This window comes from Plectropomus leopardus, chromosome 22, assembly GCF_008729295.1.
Source record: "Plectropomus leopardus isolate mb chromosome 22, YSFRI_Pleo_2.0, whole genome shotgun sequence".
Taxonomy (NCBI): domain Eukaryota; kingdom Metazoa; phylum Chordata; class Actinopteri; order Perciformes; family Serranidae; genus Plectropomus; species Plectropomus leopardus.
The window spans coordinates 6,290,644-6,309,173 of NC_056484.1; the positions used below are offsets into that span (position 1 = coordinate 6,290,644).

General features: G+C 39.4%; 2 protein-coding genes across 7 annotated transcripts in view; one reads left to right on the forward strand and one right to left on the reverse strand.

Annotated features, from left to right (window-relative positions):
- Positions 1-1,151: 1,151 nt before the first annotated feature.
- On the reverse strand, positions 1,152-2,704 carry ndufb2 (NADH:ubiquinone oxidoreductase subunit B2). The gene is made up of 4 exons (XM_042511692.1): positions 2,497-2,704; positions 2,163-2,307; positions 1,394-1,469; positions 1,152-1,257 (listed from the first exon to the last, which is right to left on the reverse strand). The coding sequence occupies exons 1-3, from the start codon at positions 2,580-2,582 to the stop codon at positions 1,395-1,397; spliced, it is 306 nt and encodes a 101-aa protein (XP_042367626.1). The 5' UTR covers positions 2,583-2,704; the 3' UTR covers positions 1,152-1,257; position 1,394.
- Positions 2,705-8,916: 6,212 nt separating this feature from the next.
- kmt2e (lysine (K)-specific methyltransferase 2E) overlaps positions 8,917-18,530 on the forward strand; it is a 33,272-nt gene continuing 23,658 nt past the window's right edge. For 3 of the 6 annotated variants that reach the window (XM_042511336.1, XM_042511333.1, XM_042511334.1), the window contains exon 1: positions 8,918-9,280. The gene's annotated coding sequence lies outside the window, so the exon portion shown is untranslated. Of the gene's footprint in view, positions 9,281-18,530 lie in introns of all 6 variants that reach the window. The other 3 variants (XM_042511337.1, XM_042511335.1, XM_042511332.1) reach the window with 2 other exon arrangements.

An 18,530-nucleotide genomic window follows, 5' to 3' on the forward strand; every position in this document is an offset into this window, starting at 1 on the left:
CCTTCCACGTAATATAACTAATGTAACGTGACGGCCACTTTATTTTCTGATGATGGCTTTTTATCGAGTGCACGCTGAAGTCGGGGTGAACATACTCGGAGCTGATTGAAGTGATTCAGATCAGCTGTTCAGAGTGCAGAGTTGGACTCAGAGTTTGTTGAACCTCTTTTCTGGAATAACAGCAGCTCCAGTGTTCAGCGAGGTAAGTGAGTTTGGATCGAAGTGAGCATCGATAAGTTTCAGTTTCCCTTCAGAAAGGGCTGCGAGTTTGAGAAGTTTGTAGCATACGACTGGATAAAGTTATTTGAGTTTGTAAACACATACTGATATAGTTTGCTGTTAAACGCAGACCCGATGACTTCAATGCATGGAGAGTTTCCCTGCTTTCATGATTCTTTGTTAACCATGGAGGCATGTTAGAAAAATGAAGAATTCAAGGTAAAACGGTGCAAATGATTGATATACAAATGGTCATTTCGTGTGTTTTCCTTTGACACATGTTCAGCTCAGTGTTAAACATCCTTGTTAGGTTGACTCTTAAAGACATTACACCCAGGCTAACTGTTGCCAAGTAGCTTTAAGACCACTCTTTGAACAGCGTGAGACTTTGAAAGCTTTGCTCAGGTTGACTTGAAGTGCACATGACCTGCGAGTGACTGTGTGATCAATCATCCAGCCCTGGTGAGGTGTTTCACATAATCCCTAACACAAAGAACCGACTTACTAAATTAGTGTTAATCACATTGCCAGACTGATTTCCTCCCCTTTTTTCTTACACTACACTTTGACCTTTTGAACTCTTTGCATGTCAAAACACAAGCTGGCCCGCAGGCAGGGTTTGTTATAAGCTGTAATATTCATCGTACAGAATCTGTCCCTTTTTGCTTTTAAATGCAGCTCTCTCGGCATTTGTGTTATGTGCGTTGGTTCTTGCAATGGTTTTTTCCAGATTTAAATGGCTTATGATTTAAAATATACAAACACTGGCTAACTGTGACACTGTTAATGCGTTGCATTTTGTTTCTGCATTTCAAAAATTGCGTGTAAATAAAACTAATGAAATAACGCACTTGTCTTTATCGAGCCCAAACTAACCCACGAGCTGGAAACATACTATGTTTATACTGCGGTTACACTTAAAAAGGCAACAGTTTAACAGATTTAAAGATAATTTTATTTATGTACAACAATGACTTTGACAATATCCTGAAGATTTTCACAAAGACTTGTCCAGCAGCTCAAATCCCTCATGGCCGTCTACAAAAACAAACAACAAAAACAAGATTATGTTTAAAACAGTTAAACAACAAAACCAACAATATGCAGACAGTAGCCACTTTTATGGACATTTTTCCCTATTTATTGATCAAATCTATTAATCTTAACAAATCACCTTATTCCTCGTCATCTGCTGGGACTCCCAGCTCCTCGTCTGTCCATTGAGAGGCATCAGGCCAGGGGAAGTGACCCTACAGAGGAGATATTAACCTTAAATTTCAAACATTTTACATCCTAAATTAACAGATATGATCCTGTCAGGATTGTCAACTATGAAATTCAATAAGGGATCAATATAGTCTTATCTGTCTCCATAAACTTACATCATTATTTATCTGTACATTATAGTTTGTATTTTGAAATCTAGGTCAGGAATATAGTCAAGTATAAATATTTAAGTTGAAGAAAAAATAAATGCTTAATTAAAATTGCGATTAACTTTAATACACTTTGGTTGATATATTATTTCCATCACTCTGCACACACCTGCATTAGTCATGCTCAGTGCAAATAAGGTTTAAAAGTATATATAATAACCTGTAAACTCATAATCAACTATTGTTTATTCAGAGAAAAAAATGACTGAGCATTAAGCTCTTTTACAACATTGCCCTGGATTCACATTCAGTGGGCCAAAGAGAGATAATATAAGATAAATAGTAATAAGACACAAAACTATAAATAGAGCAAAAAGAACAATATAAATAGTAAAACACAGGACACAAACCAAACAGTTTAAAAAAATTACATTTGCAGATGGAAAATAATGTCACATTATGGTAAACTGCACTTCAGTTTAGATCCAGTTGGTGTTTTCCAAATAGATTTTCACATACAATAAATAATAGCAGCAAAAAACTACACTCTAAGACATGTAAACTTACCAGTACGGCATCGGGATCGTGCCAGCAGTGCCACAGGATCCAGAACCACATGGCACCGCTCAGGATTTCAGACTCAATTTTCTGTTTGCTCGTTAACTGCGGATACTGTCTGTACTGAGGCTCGATGTGAGGTCCACCGCTGGCCCTGCGACATCAGAAACAACCACTTTTTATCAGTTAAAGTCAACATTAGACGGTGCGGGGTCTCGGATTAACGCGTGTGGTGGTCTGGGTGTAGAAAAGCTCGCTGTTTTCAGTTTACAGTCGTGTTTGTGAGCCGTTTTTTAAAGCTAACGTCAGGAGCTAACATGCTAGCGGGTTTGACGGTACTCACTTTCGGGTCGTTATTTGTTGTGTTCCGCGTCTCAGGAGCCGAGTCCCGGTCCGGAGGACTCCCAGCGCTCTTCCCAAAGAAGACATGGCTGCTTATTCCGAAAACAACCGTCTTCTTTGGGGTTTTTTCGTTAAATTTGCGTGGATTGTTATTCGGCTTGTCGAGGAGTCACCTTCTCCCCTCGTCAATAAACGACCTCCAAACAACGACAGCTGTGATTGGACAGAAAGTGACCACGTCCGTTGTTCCTCTGCGCTGATTGGCTGAACGAAAGTAGCGTTTTAAAAGACATAGCGCCCTCTGCTGTTCTCCCGAAGAAAGGCCGTTATTATGGTGGGTGAGATATTTATTTATTTATTTATTTATTTATTTATTTATTTATTTATTTTTTATTTATTTATTTATTGCGTATTTATTTTTTTTGCGTATTTATTTTTTTCTGATAAACTGAAGAATTAGGTTCATTTCTTCATGTAAAAGTATGATGATCCTCAAATTCAGACAACTTTATTTATAGAATATGATGCATTACTGTAAGTTAACCGAAAGTATGTAAAAGTAATAGTAGTTACAATTAGTAAACCCTTAAAGAACTACAACATACACATTAATGCACACACACACACACACACACACACACACACACACACACACACACACATATATATATATATATACATATATATAATGCAAACATTGGCATAATGGGTACTTTATTTTTGATACTTTGAGTGCACTTTAAGTTTAGCTGATAATACCAATAGGCTACTTTATCATTGGGATACAAATGCAGAACTTTTACCTGTGATGAGTATTTTCAATGATGTTGCTTTTTTTTTAATAGTTAAAGGATCTGAAAACTTCTTGTGCACCTGAAGCATAGTTACAATGCACAGGTCCTGTTTTGGGGGGTTTATTTTTTAGGCATTGGTCTAAATGATTCCTCATCACTATTTCTGCTTTTGGCATTTATTTGCTGATATTCCATTGGGTCAAGAAAATCTTTAAATATGTGCACAATTTAGAGCAAGGACGCATAACAGAAACATAAATTACAGATACAATTTTTTTCTTATTCAATTGTATCATTAACTCAGTGTAGTAACTTCCGCAGTACAAATAAACAGAAATCAATGAAAAGGGGAGAGGCATATAGCCTTTACATTTGTGCGTTTTGCCTGCAAAGGCCCACTAGATGGGGTCAAAAGCTAAAACAAAGCTGGTAAGAGTGAACTCTGCCAGATGATGTTATCAGAATAAAAATCGGCTTTATTGGCTAAGTATGTGCAGGCTATACATACAAGGAATTTGGCTTTTTTTTAAAAATGTTATTTACTATTTTTAATGTTTTTACCTTTGCTCTTAACCCTTTAAAACCTGGAGCAGCATCACTTCTTGCATTTCTCTCAGATGCCTCTTACAAGCTATTTGACCCTTTGAGACCAGAACAAAGTGATTTCTTTGTGAAAGATGGGGTGAAAATGCAATTACCACTTTGGCAAATGTACCAAAAATTGCAATAAATTATTGAAAGTGACAAGAAAAGAACCTATCTTTTTTAAAGAGGGGAGGACTATTTTTAAAAATATCCAAAAATTAGGAAAAATATCCAGAAAATATATATCTACGGTTCTAATAATTTCAAATTAAAAAGTATGTTGGAGAAAAATAAAAGAAATACGTTTTTATTTTCAGTAATTTTAAAGGACATCGTGTGCTTGTGTTTTGGGGTTTTTTTTTTTTTTGCTTGTTTTCATGTAATTTTCTTCACTTTTTAAAATTGATTTATTTTCCACATTTTTGGCCATGTCTTGTTAAATATTTCCTCGCCTTCTCACTTAAAAAAATCAAACCAATTTCTTAAAGTTTCAAAGGGTAAAATGCTTATGAAAGGCGTCTGAGAGACACACAGGAAACGTAAGTTTACAGAAACAGTTAGAAACAAGGTTATTGTGTTTTACATGACAGTTTATTCATTTTACAAGACCGATGAAAATGCCAAGAGGATAATTAAGTGCTTATGTAACTGTGATAAGTTGTTTAAAAATATTTACATGGAAAAATGTCGTTTAGTACAGCTCAGACGACCACAAACAAATGTAAAAACATGTGCACTGAGGTCACCTCTCGGTCTGCTGCTGCGGTTGTGAATAAAACTTCTCAGGATGTGAAAACAGGAAATAATAACATTAACGCGAGAACGCGCACGGCGCCGCCGCCCATCAGTGCGCGACCCGAGCGTGCACGACAAGAAAGAAATCCTCGACGCCATCTTGTTCCCGACAACGATAACGAATTTCGTTTAACAACAGGAAGTCGCATTTTATCACCCGACGCAAATAGCCTATTTTCCACTTTGTGCGCAAACTACACGCTATTATGTCGACGTATCTACCTTTTACCCACCGGGAAGGCTTTTAACGAAATTAAAGACACACACGGTACATTGTTACCTAATGGCGCCTGGTCGTAGCTGCTCTCCAGTTGCGCCCCTCTCCCCTCACAGCTCAGAGCCCGCCCACAAATACTAGATGCATGATGTCATCACAACCGTTTCTCAAAAATAACCATTTTCATCGACGTCTTTTTCAACCTCGCACCAACTGCGCGTCAATATCTCAACACAAAAGACGTCTGCGAAACGGAAACGCGACGAACAACAAAGATCACGCGTAAATGTCATCCTCTCCGGAAAAAAATAAAACATTAATCGCGTCGTCCTCCACAGCCGTTAAAGAGTATTTTTCCGTTAGAAGCCCGTGACGGTGGCTCGTGCGGTTTACTTTAACCTCCGTCTTATTTCAAACAACCCGACTGTGCCCGTGCACCAGCCGTTGCAGCGTTCCATCGCGAGTGCGCATGCGCGGGGGGATGCGGGTCTAGGGTGGGGGAGGGTCAATAAATGGAAACGATGAGAACATCCTCTCTCTACATATGATGTCAAAGGGATTTCTACAGACACATTTCTGGAGGTTTGACAGTAAAAAAAAGATTAACCACAACAATAAAGCTGTCGGAAAAAATGCAAGAAATATATTTTTTCGGTGTCAAACGTACCCCAGCGTATGTTCAGTGGTTTGGATGTTAAATAAATCAAAAACTACTGCTAGCTGAAGGTTAAAGGCATAAAAAGACACAAATAACCAGTTTATTTGGCTCTTATTTTTGTGAGTGTATATAGACAGTAAATTCAAAAGATTGACAACCTGAATGATGTGAATGAAGTGAGTTTATATAGATAGATAACTTTATTGATCACAATTATGTTACAGCATCAAACAGTAGTTAAAACAAGATAGAAATCAAAGAAATATGGGCCCACAACCCATATCAATAATGTACAATACTTCTAAACAGTTAATTGGTGTGATAGTAACCAGCCTTATTTATGATATGGCTCGTTTTTGTAGTAAAACTACTGAATTTGTTGTTTTAAAGATTGACCTCCACAAATCCACACAATAAGACATATATGCAAATATAAATGTGTAATAAATTATGGACAGGGCTTTAGAATTTAAGATCAGGTGAAGTCAGGTAATGTGGGACGCTTTTTGGTGAATGTATATAGACAGTAAATTCAAATATTTGAAAACCTGAATGATGTGAATGAAGTGTTTATATAGACAGATAACTTTATTGATCACAATTATGTTACAGCATCAAACAGTAGTTAAAACAAGATAAAAATCAAAGAAATATGGGCCCACAACCCATATCAATAATGTACAATACTTCTAAACAGTAACTTATTATTATTATTAGTAGTATTATCATCATTAGTAGTAGTAGTATTGTTGTTTTTATTGAAGATAATGGTGATAATGATGATGATAATAATAATTATTATTATTATTCAACTACTACAATTAATTAACTGCTCAATATTCTTCCCAACCCTTTGAATGTATATTTAACATGTTTCACACATTGTAGTGTACATATTGTTTATATATATTTGTATTCTTATTCCTACTAGAGATTGTGTTATACATTGTAGCATCATACATATTTATATTTCTAATTTTATACACAAGTCAATATGTTGTATTGTAGCATGTTTTTTATATTCTTTACTCACGTTGCATTCTCAGCACATTATATTTATCTATATTTTGAAATATTATTCTTACTAGCATTAAAATTGAAGTATGATGCACATATTTTTTTATACTTCTTATATCTGCGTCTATAATTCTCTATGCTTTACATCAGAGCAACTTCAACACACCAAAATTTCCCCCACGGAGATCAATAAATAATTTACATTTCTGAAAATGTTAGAAATAAAAATATCTGTTTATCCCCACACCATAATCCTGATATTTGCATTTGACATATGAAACTTCAAGCTCAGTGTGAAACATGCAAACTCGCAAGCTTTTGTCAGTGTGTGTGATTTATGACACGTTCAATAATGTGCTGGCCCTGTATGGTGTGTTTTCTTTGTCCGTGATTCAATCTTATTGGTCAGTGTTTCATAGGGCTACCCCTTCCCTAACATCAGTTCAATATACAAAACGCTGCTCTTGTGTAAGGGGGTTACATAACAGCTTAGTTGCCTCCTACTGCGTTGGGTAGCGGATTTAGGTGCTCCTTTTCAGCCATGCAAGTGGTAAAATCAAGGGTTTTGGTCCAAAATAGCCACATCTCGGTAGAGTTACAAGCACTCTCATGGCAGCATTAATAAAGAATCTGGGCCTATTAAGAAAACCTTTTTACAATTGTAGCTGTAGCTTATGTCTAAACCCAGACATAATAAATCATAAGCATTGTAGAGATTAAATGAAATATAAACTGGCTTTGTGGGTTCATTTTGAGGCAGAATACCCTTTTTCACCCTGAGAAGAAGAGGAGGAAACAGGAGGGGAAACAACAGTTTAAACAAAACCTCCTGATGAAAACATTTCCACAGCTGACTTCACTTTGAGGTGTTCAGACAGATTGCACGACCATTAGTGTACCCAGCACAAAACATTGTGCAACTGCAAAGTGCTGCAAGATTTGTTTGATGGGCTACTTTTTAAATTCTAACACTGATTAAATAGACAGTATTAGACTCTGGCAAGTGTATTTATCACCTAACACGTAAAATGTTACTATAATATTAGTGTTTTACTAAAAAAGATATTTGTGCACATTCTGGGAGTGAGTGAACATTATTTGCATTTTATTGTAATACCAAATAATTAAATTTCATTGTTTCGTTTTTGTAGTAAAACTACTGAATTTGTTGTTTTAAAGGTTGACCTCCACAAATCAACACAATAAGACACATATGCAAATATAAGTGAGTAATAAATTATGGACAGGGCCTTAGAATTTAATATCGGGTGAAGTCAGGTAATGTGGGACACTTTTTGGTAGATAACCAAGAAAAGAAAAAAAAAATAGCTAGCTGTTTAAATCACGCATACAGCATATTGATATGTTTAAACTTTTGTCAACATGGACATGCTCCACACATCATTAGCTTGGTAAGATTATTTACAATTCAATCATTCAGTTAATTTTATGAGCATTGAAGTAGACAGTATTACCACTATAGTAAACAAGAGAGATGAAAAAAGAGATTTTTAGATGTATACAACTATTTTTTAAAAACGTGATGGAAAAAATGATATTCATATTTATATATTTTAAATTATTTTACAAAATTATTTGAATTTTTAAACTTTTCTTCAGGTCACGTCTTGCTTAAGTTTGTTTTTTTTGTTTTTTTTTAAACTTTCTAATTTTTTCCACTTTATTTTTTAAAGCAAATTTTCGGGTAATTGTTTTTGTACTTTTCACAAATTTCTTGCTAATTTCTCAGTCATTTCTCCTTTTGTTGCTCAAAACCTTCTTTCCATGTTTTTGAATAAAATAAAACAAATTTTCCTTGGTTTTAAAGGGTTAAAAAAATAATTTGATTGTATTTTCATCTTTGCTAGGCAACAGTTTTGAAAGAAATTAAAAGCACGTCCCATAAAGACGCCTGTTTGAAATATCAGCCTGTTGAGTTAATTGATTTAAGCAAATAATAGCCCAGGCTGTTAATAGAAGTTTTATGGTACACAGGATTACCACTGAATTTGAATTTTGTTAGTATAATCAATGTAATGTTTCCATATTAATTTGTTATCAATCACAAACCCTAAAAACTTCGTCTCAAAAACGCGTTCAATTTCAACATCACAAATCTTTAGTTTTATATCCCCATTAACAATATACATACTAATTCTTCGTTTTAGTGCTACTGTCTGAAGAGTGCAGCACGGGTTAAACCCGGAGCGTTACCGACAGAAATAGCAGAGTCTTGAGGAATCACAGTCGTGAACGCGCACGGAGCTCGGTCCCGGTGCCCCTGTGAAAGCGGGCGTGTAGCCCCGCAGTGTGTGGGGGCGGGGCTCGGGTTTAGTGATGGGGGGGGGGGGGGGCTCGGGGGGGAGGCGGAGTCTAGGCAGTCCTGGCAGGGCCGCCATTTTTGCAAAGGGAAAAGAGACTGGTTTGAGGGGATCTAATTTCTAAAAGTCGCCGATGACTAGGGCACAGTTTTAACGGTTTCGAATTGATTTCTGGGGTAAATTCGGGTCACCTCGTAGAACAAGAAGCAATAGATTTCCCCCAGGAGAGGACTCTTTAAAGGACACATTTAAATCCAAACATTTTAAAGCTTTGCTAGGGATCCGCAGTGTGTGGACAGAAGTATTGTTTTGGTTGTGGAAGCTGTGTGGAAAGCGACGGGGGTCTTACCCAGGTCCCCTTATTCGCTATTCAGATCATCCAGAGTGGACATAAAGCGGTGAGTAAACTGTATTAAATGGTTATTGTAGGGTGAACACAAATCTGACCTGGAAGGCTATTGTTGGCTTTAGTTAGCTGGCTAGGTACATCATGCTGATGCTGGCTAACGTATCAGCTGAGTTTAGCTAACAAGCTAGCACCGTTAGTCCATGGTGTGTTAATGTTTTGTTCCTTTTCGTCATATTTACCTCGAAAGAAATTTAAAAACCGCTAGCTGGATGACGCAAGTTCCCAATAAGTGTCAACTTGGCCAGCCAGGAGACCACTTGCTAACTAGCGCATGCTACTAGCTCAAATTAGCTTGACACAGACCGACTCCTCTTTGATAGTGTGGCGATACACGAGACGTCATACAAAGTACAGTATCATACAAATATTATAGTGATCGATGTTATTGTTTGCCATATAGTTACAGTAGCCTGCACACCGACACATACACATTATGGGTAAGACGAAAATTAGATTAATGGCTGTCCTAACATGTCTCCGCTACAGCATACACGGTCAACAACATTGCCAGCAGTGAACTTATCCTTAAAAATATTATTATTCGCGCGTTGACTTAACAGAGGGGGGACTCACTTTATGTTTAGCTTGACACAGAGACACTGCGGGCCATATTGCGCACGGTTTCATCCGCTTTAGTGTAAATAATGTGACCTAATAGACCCGCTTGATTTCTAACCACTTAATTTACTTTACATTAGCCAAAAAGTCCTTGCAGCTGTCAGTAAACGCGCCACTTCTTTTTTTTTTTTAAACACATCCTCTTTAACTTGTTTGTAACACTGAATGAAAACATTTTAAGCATTAGTTACAAACTTGAATTTGTCGTGGTGGCTCCCACCCTGCTTACCAGAGCACGGGACATTATTTCCGTTCAGCGAAATTTCATATAAAGCCAGATAACAATGCTCTTTTACATGCATGTGATATGAAGATGTTTAGTCTGTAATGTCCCCACTCAAAGCAAGAGCAGCTGTTAAAATAGCTTAAATGCCTAGCTACATTGCGCAGTAATCTCACAGGCGACTGAGCTTTTATGGAAACATAGTTATCGCAATCAAGAATAGACCCAATGTCAAATACCAAACTGGCGACTATTTTGCCGTTATCGGACTTAAAAGTACATTTCGCGATCACTTAATTTAGATTCAGGGTGTATTGGGTTCAAATGCTGCAAGCGTGGGGGAGGGGGTGCTCCATTTGGGCACCCAGTCATACAATTTGTAACTCCATCTCGGATTGGCAACCCCATCAATGCTGAACTACACTGTGGCAATTGCTTTACCCGATCTGGAATAAATTTAAGTGAAATCGGCGCTGGTTTGCCCCCGAGCACGCATCTCTCAACGCTGATGTTGTCGCTCTTTCCTGTCTGTGACGAGCCAAGTATTAATCCACTTCTTTCGTGTCGGCGCTAGCTTGCTAACTTTAACCCTCTGCGCATTATGCCGTTAGCTCCCGTTGGCTAGCTCTGTAGCCATTTTTGGCCCCTACTCACGGTCCAAAACGAACAGATATTCCCAGTATTATTGTGTTAAAAGCTGCTTCTTTCTGCACAACTGTTAAAACAACAGCCAGATTTAATTCGGTTCGTGCTTCTCCGTTACATTTAGCCTGCTACATTTCCAGAGGCCGTTGCTGGCCGTAATTGCTAGCCGATTAGCTTACTGGCTCTGCTGTCGACGAAATCACAAAAACCCCTAATGATAACAACACAGAGACTGTACCGACAGAGTGATACTTAAGGTAGAGTGTATGAAAGAGGCGATTGAATGCATTCTTGGGGATTTTCCTCCCATGGCGAGGCTCCCCTGGCCACACGATTGTCTCGCCGTCCTGAGAAAAGCGCTATGAAAATGGCGACAGCACCAGGGTGTTGTGGTAACATAATAGCAACGTTGTACCCTCCACACCCCTATCGGCAGGACTGACTGCAGCGCCGACATACTCACTGGGAAGCAACTACACAACACAGGATTTGGAAAAAAAAATCTAAAGAGAGTTTTAAAACAAAAAACGTAAAATAATCTAAACCATGCCTTGGTAATCGTGCGTTTTTTTGGCCTGTCTTAGTGCAATCACTGACGCTGCTGTGCTTATTCCCAAAACGAATAACATAGTATCTCTGTAACATGCGTCACGGCTTATGCTATTGCTCGTGTTTCGTGTTGTAATGTTGGCTCTTGGGACATGAGGTTTATTATGAGAGAGCATTAGACACAAGCGCTGCAAAACACAGTAAAATACATTTATGTGCTTTTTGACAGCATAACGGTTCCCAAACACATCTCTGTGGCAATAAACATAGTGCACACTTGCTCCTTCACCACACATCACCTCCCTGAAATCCCCTTTACTAAGGGACTGTACTTAATTTATCAGAGTCGGGGGAGTGGCTGGGATGTGACATCATTGTTTTTTTATATTACGGTCCTCCCTCCAGTTACATATATTTTTCCCTGAGTCTCCCTGAGTGACCGGGGCCAAATGCATGACCCTCCTTCCATCATAAATAACCCAATTTCACATTTTCTGGGGGTGATAAACAATGCGATTTTGGAGATTTTTATAGGAAAACATGACTGTCTAACCCACTTGTGGGTTTTGAGGTTCTGACTGAGGATATTAAAAATAAACACAGAACATGGCCTTTAAGGTTGAATGTCCCTCCCCAAGGCCAAATCATACAAACTCATCCCAGTACAACATAGGATTAAAAAATGATCTAGATAGAGTTTAGGCATGACGTTAACATCAGATAATCAACATCATATCTTGGTAATACTGTGGTTTTTTTTTTTGGCTTGTCATAGTTGCAATCACTGATGCTGTTGTGCTTATTCCCAAAATGAATAATATACTGGTAGTATCTCTGTAACATGTGTCACGGCTTATGCTATTGCTCATGTTTTATGAGGTTTATTATGAGAGAACATTAGACACAGGTGCTATAAAAAAACAAAAAAAACCCCAACAAAACAGTAAAAAGCACATTTGTATACATCTGACAACGTTAGGTTTCATAAAAGTACACAAACACAGCTGTGTGGAAATAAACATAGTGTAGACTTGCTCCTCTACCTCCTATCATGTCCCTGAAATCCCCTTTACTGAGGGGCTGTACTTAATTTATCGGAGTAGAGGGGTGGCTGGGATGGGGCATCATTGTTTTTTATATTATGACCCTCCCTGGAGCTACAAATATTTTTTCTTGAGCCTCCCTGAGTGACTGGGGGGAAATGCATCACCCTCCCTCCACCATGAATAGCCTTGTTTCACAATTTCTGGCTGCGTTTGAAGAAAACATGCCTTTCTAACCCATTTGCAAGATTTTGGTTCTGACTGAGGATATTAAATAGAAATACAAGACACGTCCATTTAAAGCTTAATGTCCCTCCCCAGAGCCAAATTGAAAAAAAATAAATTCTCTTCCCATTGCTTAAAAACTATTTGAAGCGCCCCCCTTGCTTTGCACCGCCCTCATCCCTTTTCAAAAAAAAAGGAACCCTCCTAAGTTATTATTATGTAGTTTGTTTCTACACCTTTTATTTGCATTTCCTTTTTACATTTATGCCCTTTCGTGTGATAGAAATGCTCTAAATATTTTATTAAAACACATTGGGATGTAAGCTGGTTAGTTATGATGAATAATAATTAACATTTTGAATTATAACATTGGTTAAGAAGTATAATTTGATGCTTGTATTGCATGTCAAAAACAACTTGAAGGTGGAAATCAGTTGAATATTTAATTTGTTTTAGCTCAAGACCCGACCTTAACAAATATGGCAAATTTATCGAGATCATAGAATGCAAGGAATGTACCAGTTAGTGTTAGGGGAGGTAATATAATAGCCCATGGTTGCAAGGCAGATAATTTAAGTACACAATAGTAAAAAAGAAACATTGCAGTGAACACATGAGATTCGGATCTTAAATATTGCCTCAGCACAGTCCCTGTAATAGGATAAGTTTAAAATTGAATGTTTATTAATGCTGTAGACTACAAATATGCCCAAAAATTGCATTTTAAACATAGTACCATTTATTATCAACATATGAAAAATGAAAATACAAAGGCATCTTAATCAAAGCTTGTTTCCACGTTCTTGTTTAAAAGCCTGTGGGCTCTCATAAAGCCCTGTGATGGTGTGGCACAGCTGTCCTTTCCTCTACGTCACCCTGTGGGACAAACTTTGGCACTTTGTTCAGCTGAAATGCCTGTTCGTGACCAATGCCAAGGTTTTCTCTTTTCCTCCTGATAATTTTAATGTCAGTTGAGGGAAGAAAGGGAACATTTCAACGTTGCTGTAGCGTGTTGAACCTCAAATGTGTTTACATCAGACATCAACAACATAAATGTGATTTACATGACTGTAAACAGCTATGTAGCTGTCGAAGGAGGAAGTTGTGGTGCTGTCAACCACAGTGTGGACTGTCAGTGTCGGACAAATAGATGTTTAAAATGTAAAGGTGTTTGTTTGACTAAAGCACATGTTAGTAGAAGGAATAATGGATGACACAGGCCCTCAAACCCCTCCAGACTGCTCATTGTGAAACAGACAAACATAATAGTAAGAGCCAAAGGGTCTTCTCTTGTGTGGAGGGTTTATTACTACTAGATGAGTGAGAGGGCCCGACTGTGCTTAATCAGACCCTGCTACACAATACACAAAATCCCCAACCATCTTCTTCTTCGTTGCAAAGGAACAGAGGCGTCTATCTCGATACTCACGACTTATTTCTCCCCTCTGTCTACATGACATTGGAGCTGAAAGTGTTAAATACCTGACTGGTCTTATGTGTGCTTGGTTGCCTTGTGCAGCAAAGTGTGTGTTTGCTCACTTTGTTGACAGAGATGGTGACGGGAGGTGAGTTGCCACTCCCCCTCTGCCATAGGGACAGGGCACTCTGGCAGCGGTCTCGGATGACACACCTTTCCTCTAAACCCTAACCCCATGGCACACTCTCAGACACACATACTATCAAGTAGCCAGAACAAGGGCTGCCTCATATGGCCTAAATGTTATCACAATAGAAAATTTCACATGCTTGATATTGATAATTATCAACCAAAAAAGTCAAATGATAACTTCTTTTAAGATTAACAGCTTATTTTTGCTCCTGAGTTAAAGGTGAAGAAATCACACTGTTAATTGTGGTTAAAATTGTTATTTATTGGCAGAACATGGCAACATTTTCAGGACAGCAGAACATTTCTCAGATCTGAGGTAGATTGAAAACAATTATAATTAAAATAGTGTTATTAAATAAAATAATAAAAATAATCACAGAATTGTAATTCTTTTCAGCAGCATGTAAAACTCTTTGGACAGGCGGTTTAAAACTTTTGTAAGTGTTTTAGTGAAGATGGAATCAGAATAAATAAACAAAACAAAAATCAACTGTGGTCAGTACTTTCTGTACAAGTTTTACACCCACAGTATAATTTTTGTTGTTTCTCAATCAAAACAATAACAAAAGACGGACTTTGTCGTGAAGTAGCAATGAAAGTCCGTCTGATGTGACCGAGACAGAAGTCATGTTTAAATTACCTTTAGTCACGTTGAGTCATATTTTTGTATGGAACAGCCGGTCAGTCAGTCATGATAACTTGCTAATTTACTATTGGCATCGGCATTAGATGTGAAAACAATACTGAAGCTAATGTTATGAGGATAATCCAGTCACGGTGCAATGTTATCCATGGTCAAAACTATCAAGACTATAAATAACTTTTTGCACTTTTAATGTTGTGGTCATAAATGTTATAATGTTGTCATGCGCTTAAGTGACTGGCAAAAGATGTCTGGTCAGCTGGTTCTTCTACAGCTGCTGCTCTGTCTTCTTTTTCTGGTTAATGGGGGGTGGTAACTGACATTTAAGGTGCATTACTGCTCTCCTCTGTGGGCATATAGGTGGTTTAATCATATGGAGAATTTATTGAAAATTTATTACACCACTATTGAGGAAAATTATATTGAGATAATTATCGTTTTATCGCCCAGCCTACATAGAAATTTTTAATTTTTCAGTGTGCGTGGCAGAGAGAGAGATACAATAAAGAAGCCAAGCAGATTCACAGGATGTATCTCAGTGTATTGATATATTGATAGGGCAGATGAAGGCCACAGACTCTTTGGCTTTCTCTTCTTATACTTCGGAGGAGCTCCCTTTGTTATTGTGCTCTTCCTTGTCTCCAGATAATAAACTCATCCCTGTAACAGTAGCACCAGTGTGTGATGAGGCGTACGTCTCTGAATATACACACTCCTCCATGCGGGGTTAAGCTGTGGCCCCGTCTCCAGTGATCTCACTTGTGCGGCGCCCTGAGAGACCCAGAGACAAAGCGGCCAGGCTCTGGGGCCCAACACGGTCACATGGTCTCCCAGCTGGGAGAAGCTGGGGCTCAGGTGACCTGTTTTTGTGCTGCTAGCTGGGCCGTAACAGATCCCTCCTTTAAACTAGCAAGCTGCCTCCCTGACAGGTGGCTTTAGGGCTGCTGAGGCTGCAGCCCTACTACGCCTCCCTAACCTCCTTCCTGTTGCCGTGCCCGCGCTACAATAGCATTCATGGGTGGTAGCGCAAGGCAGGATGGGGCAGAATAAAGAGGGGATGTGCCATCAATGTTGGTGATGTAACAGTGCTGCGGTCCAGGCGTGAAATTGATCCTCGAACACTGCTGTAATAGGACCTGAGTGGCTCTTACTGTCTTGTTTTGCCCTGTTTCCTCTCTATATTTTCTCTGGACACACATGCATAGCTCACATTTTTAGCTAGCTACATTGCATTCCCAAATGCTGTAATTAGCTTCCAGCTGCGGATGTGCCTGCTCTGACATTCAGGATAGCTCTCCAGGACTGAGAGACAAAATATCGGCCTTCACATGCACACAGATAAAGATGCAGCTTTATGTGAATTGGTGTGTTTAATGCGACCTGTCTAATTTGCAAAAGGAGCTCACCTTTGACCACACAGAGCCTGCCTGTGATACACTGTAAGAGGCAGCGAGATGCAGAGATGGTGCCCTGGGGGTTCTCCTGAACAGACATTACTCAGACTACAGGAGGGCTGCCCCAGCTTTGCTGCCAGATCCAGTTCCTACTGACTTTAACTTGGCTGTTTAAGCCAAGCACAGAGGATAATGTTTTGCTTTTTGGCCTTGCAACACTGTATCAGGATTATATGGCCCTTTTTTTACACACAGATCTCACAATAGGGCCGCTTCGAAGACTGTTTATTATGCCGGCTTTGCTTGTTTATACAGAAACAAACAATGGACATCATGCCGCTCAAGTTTGTGATTTTTAGATACCATGCCGCCATAACGGACACAAAAGAGGCGTGATGTTAAATACAATAGCGTCAGCCTCTAATGGGACATATAACATAAGCATCAGAAGTGCTTTACAAACAATGGCATGACATTTGCAACAACAATTTTAAATTTACCATCCCTTGGATATGGCTGCTGATTTTGTCCGCTTGTCAGAGGGTGAGGAGCTCCCAAATCTCATTTTATTCCAAATTTGCAAACATTTAAAGCTGCTGCACTTCTTTGAGTTACCTGCTAACTGCTGCTAGCTGTTTGTCAAATCTCCTTCCAGTCGGTTGCATGCATAACACACCATTCAGTTTCACTTACAATTACATGTAAGTTTTGTTGTCGTTTCACTACAGATTTACATGCAGATCAGAATGAAGGAGCGTGTCTCAGGGATCTCACATGTAAAATATAAAAATATAAAACAACAATAAATGCTAAAAACACCCTCACTGTCAGTGAAAGCAATCCTAAAAATAAATAACAAAAAAAAAAAAAAATAAAGTAGTTAAAAAAGTGCCCAGCACAGGCCCATGATCCCATCCTGTTGGCTGTCTCTTACACTGACCTTGATTCGTGGCTGTTATTACCTCTGTTGCTTGCTCAAAGGTGAGACAACTCTGTCCCCCCCTTCTTAAATCAGGCCTTTTATACAGGACAGCGAGGCGACATGAACAGTGATGCACTTTTAAGTTGCCCTGAAACCTCTTAAATTTTCCTCCTTTTTTCGTCATCAGCCCTCTGCACTCCCAGCCCTTTATTGTTTACTGGTTGCTAGTTACTGGACATGAGCACTGCAACACTGCTGCCTCCTCATCATGTGACTCCGAAATGGACTGATCTTTAGCTGGGGTATTGGCTTGCACCCACAACAACAGAGTTCCTATTGTGGCCACGAAAATTGCTTTCACATCCATATTCCCTGCTGTATTGATGTATGACTTCACCTTCAGTTGCTCGAGTGCAGAGGGAGCGCTGGCAGCTTCGGGTCGGGCACATGCTGATTTATGAAGGACATGGCAGATGCAATGTGTCCCACTGTGGGCACTGGTGAAAAAAGAGGCCTACATTCCATCTGGGTCATGCTTCCTATGTACATGACTGTATTTGTATGACTTTTATCCGTTTGTTTATGAGCTGAGTCATTGCAGCCAGCTACGAGGACGGTGTGAAGTCACATCAGCTTGGCAAAAAAAAGGGGGGGGGTTGTGGGATTTAGTTGGAATCCCTCATTTTTTCTGTTGCTCCTCCTACTTATCGGAAAACATAATCTGCCGAGACTTGGCTGTGAAAACAAGAATGAAAACAGAGCGGTGGTAATAAGCCGAGGAGAGAGGAAAGCTGTTGTCTGCAGCGGCGTGGTTTTTGAGCGTGGCGGTGTGGGTTTTCCCTCGCTGACTTCAGTGCGGTTCTGTCTTAAAAGGATAGTTATTCCCTACACAATGACGTGACTGTGTCCCCTCGCCGAGGGAGGGAGGGGAAGGAGGAGAGACTGGGTTACGCTATGTGCTGCCACCCAGAGTCCACCCAGGTCTCAGCTGTGTAGCGTCACTGTCAGACAGACCCCGTGTACACCTCCCCCACCCCGCTGCCCTCTGAAAATGGAGGGGCTGTGGATGATTTCTAAAGCTCCCTACAGCGCATGGAAACGGCTTTAGAGAGAGGCACTGCAAACCGCTTCCATCCCATGGCTGGTTTTACTACCGTCCACTTTCGCTCCATGTCTTTCTGTGTACCTCTTCTACTCACCCTCCCCTGTGCATGTTCCCCATTTTCCCCACCCCTCGCTCCTCTTGTGTGTTTCCATAACAGCAGTGGATTTGGCCAAAGGTGGCTTTAAATGGTCTCTCCCGAGCTCCTTCTTGTAATTAGGAACTGCGACACTCCCCTTCCCCTTCGCTCTGCGTTACTGTCTCAG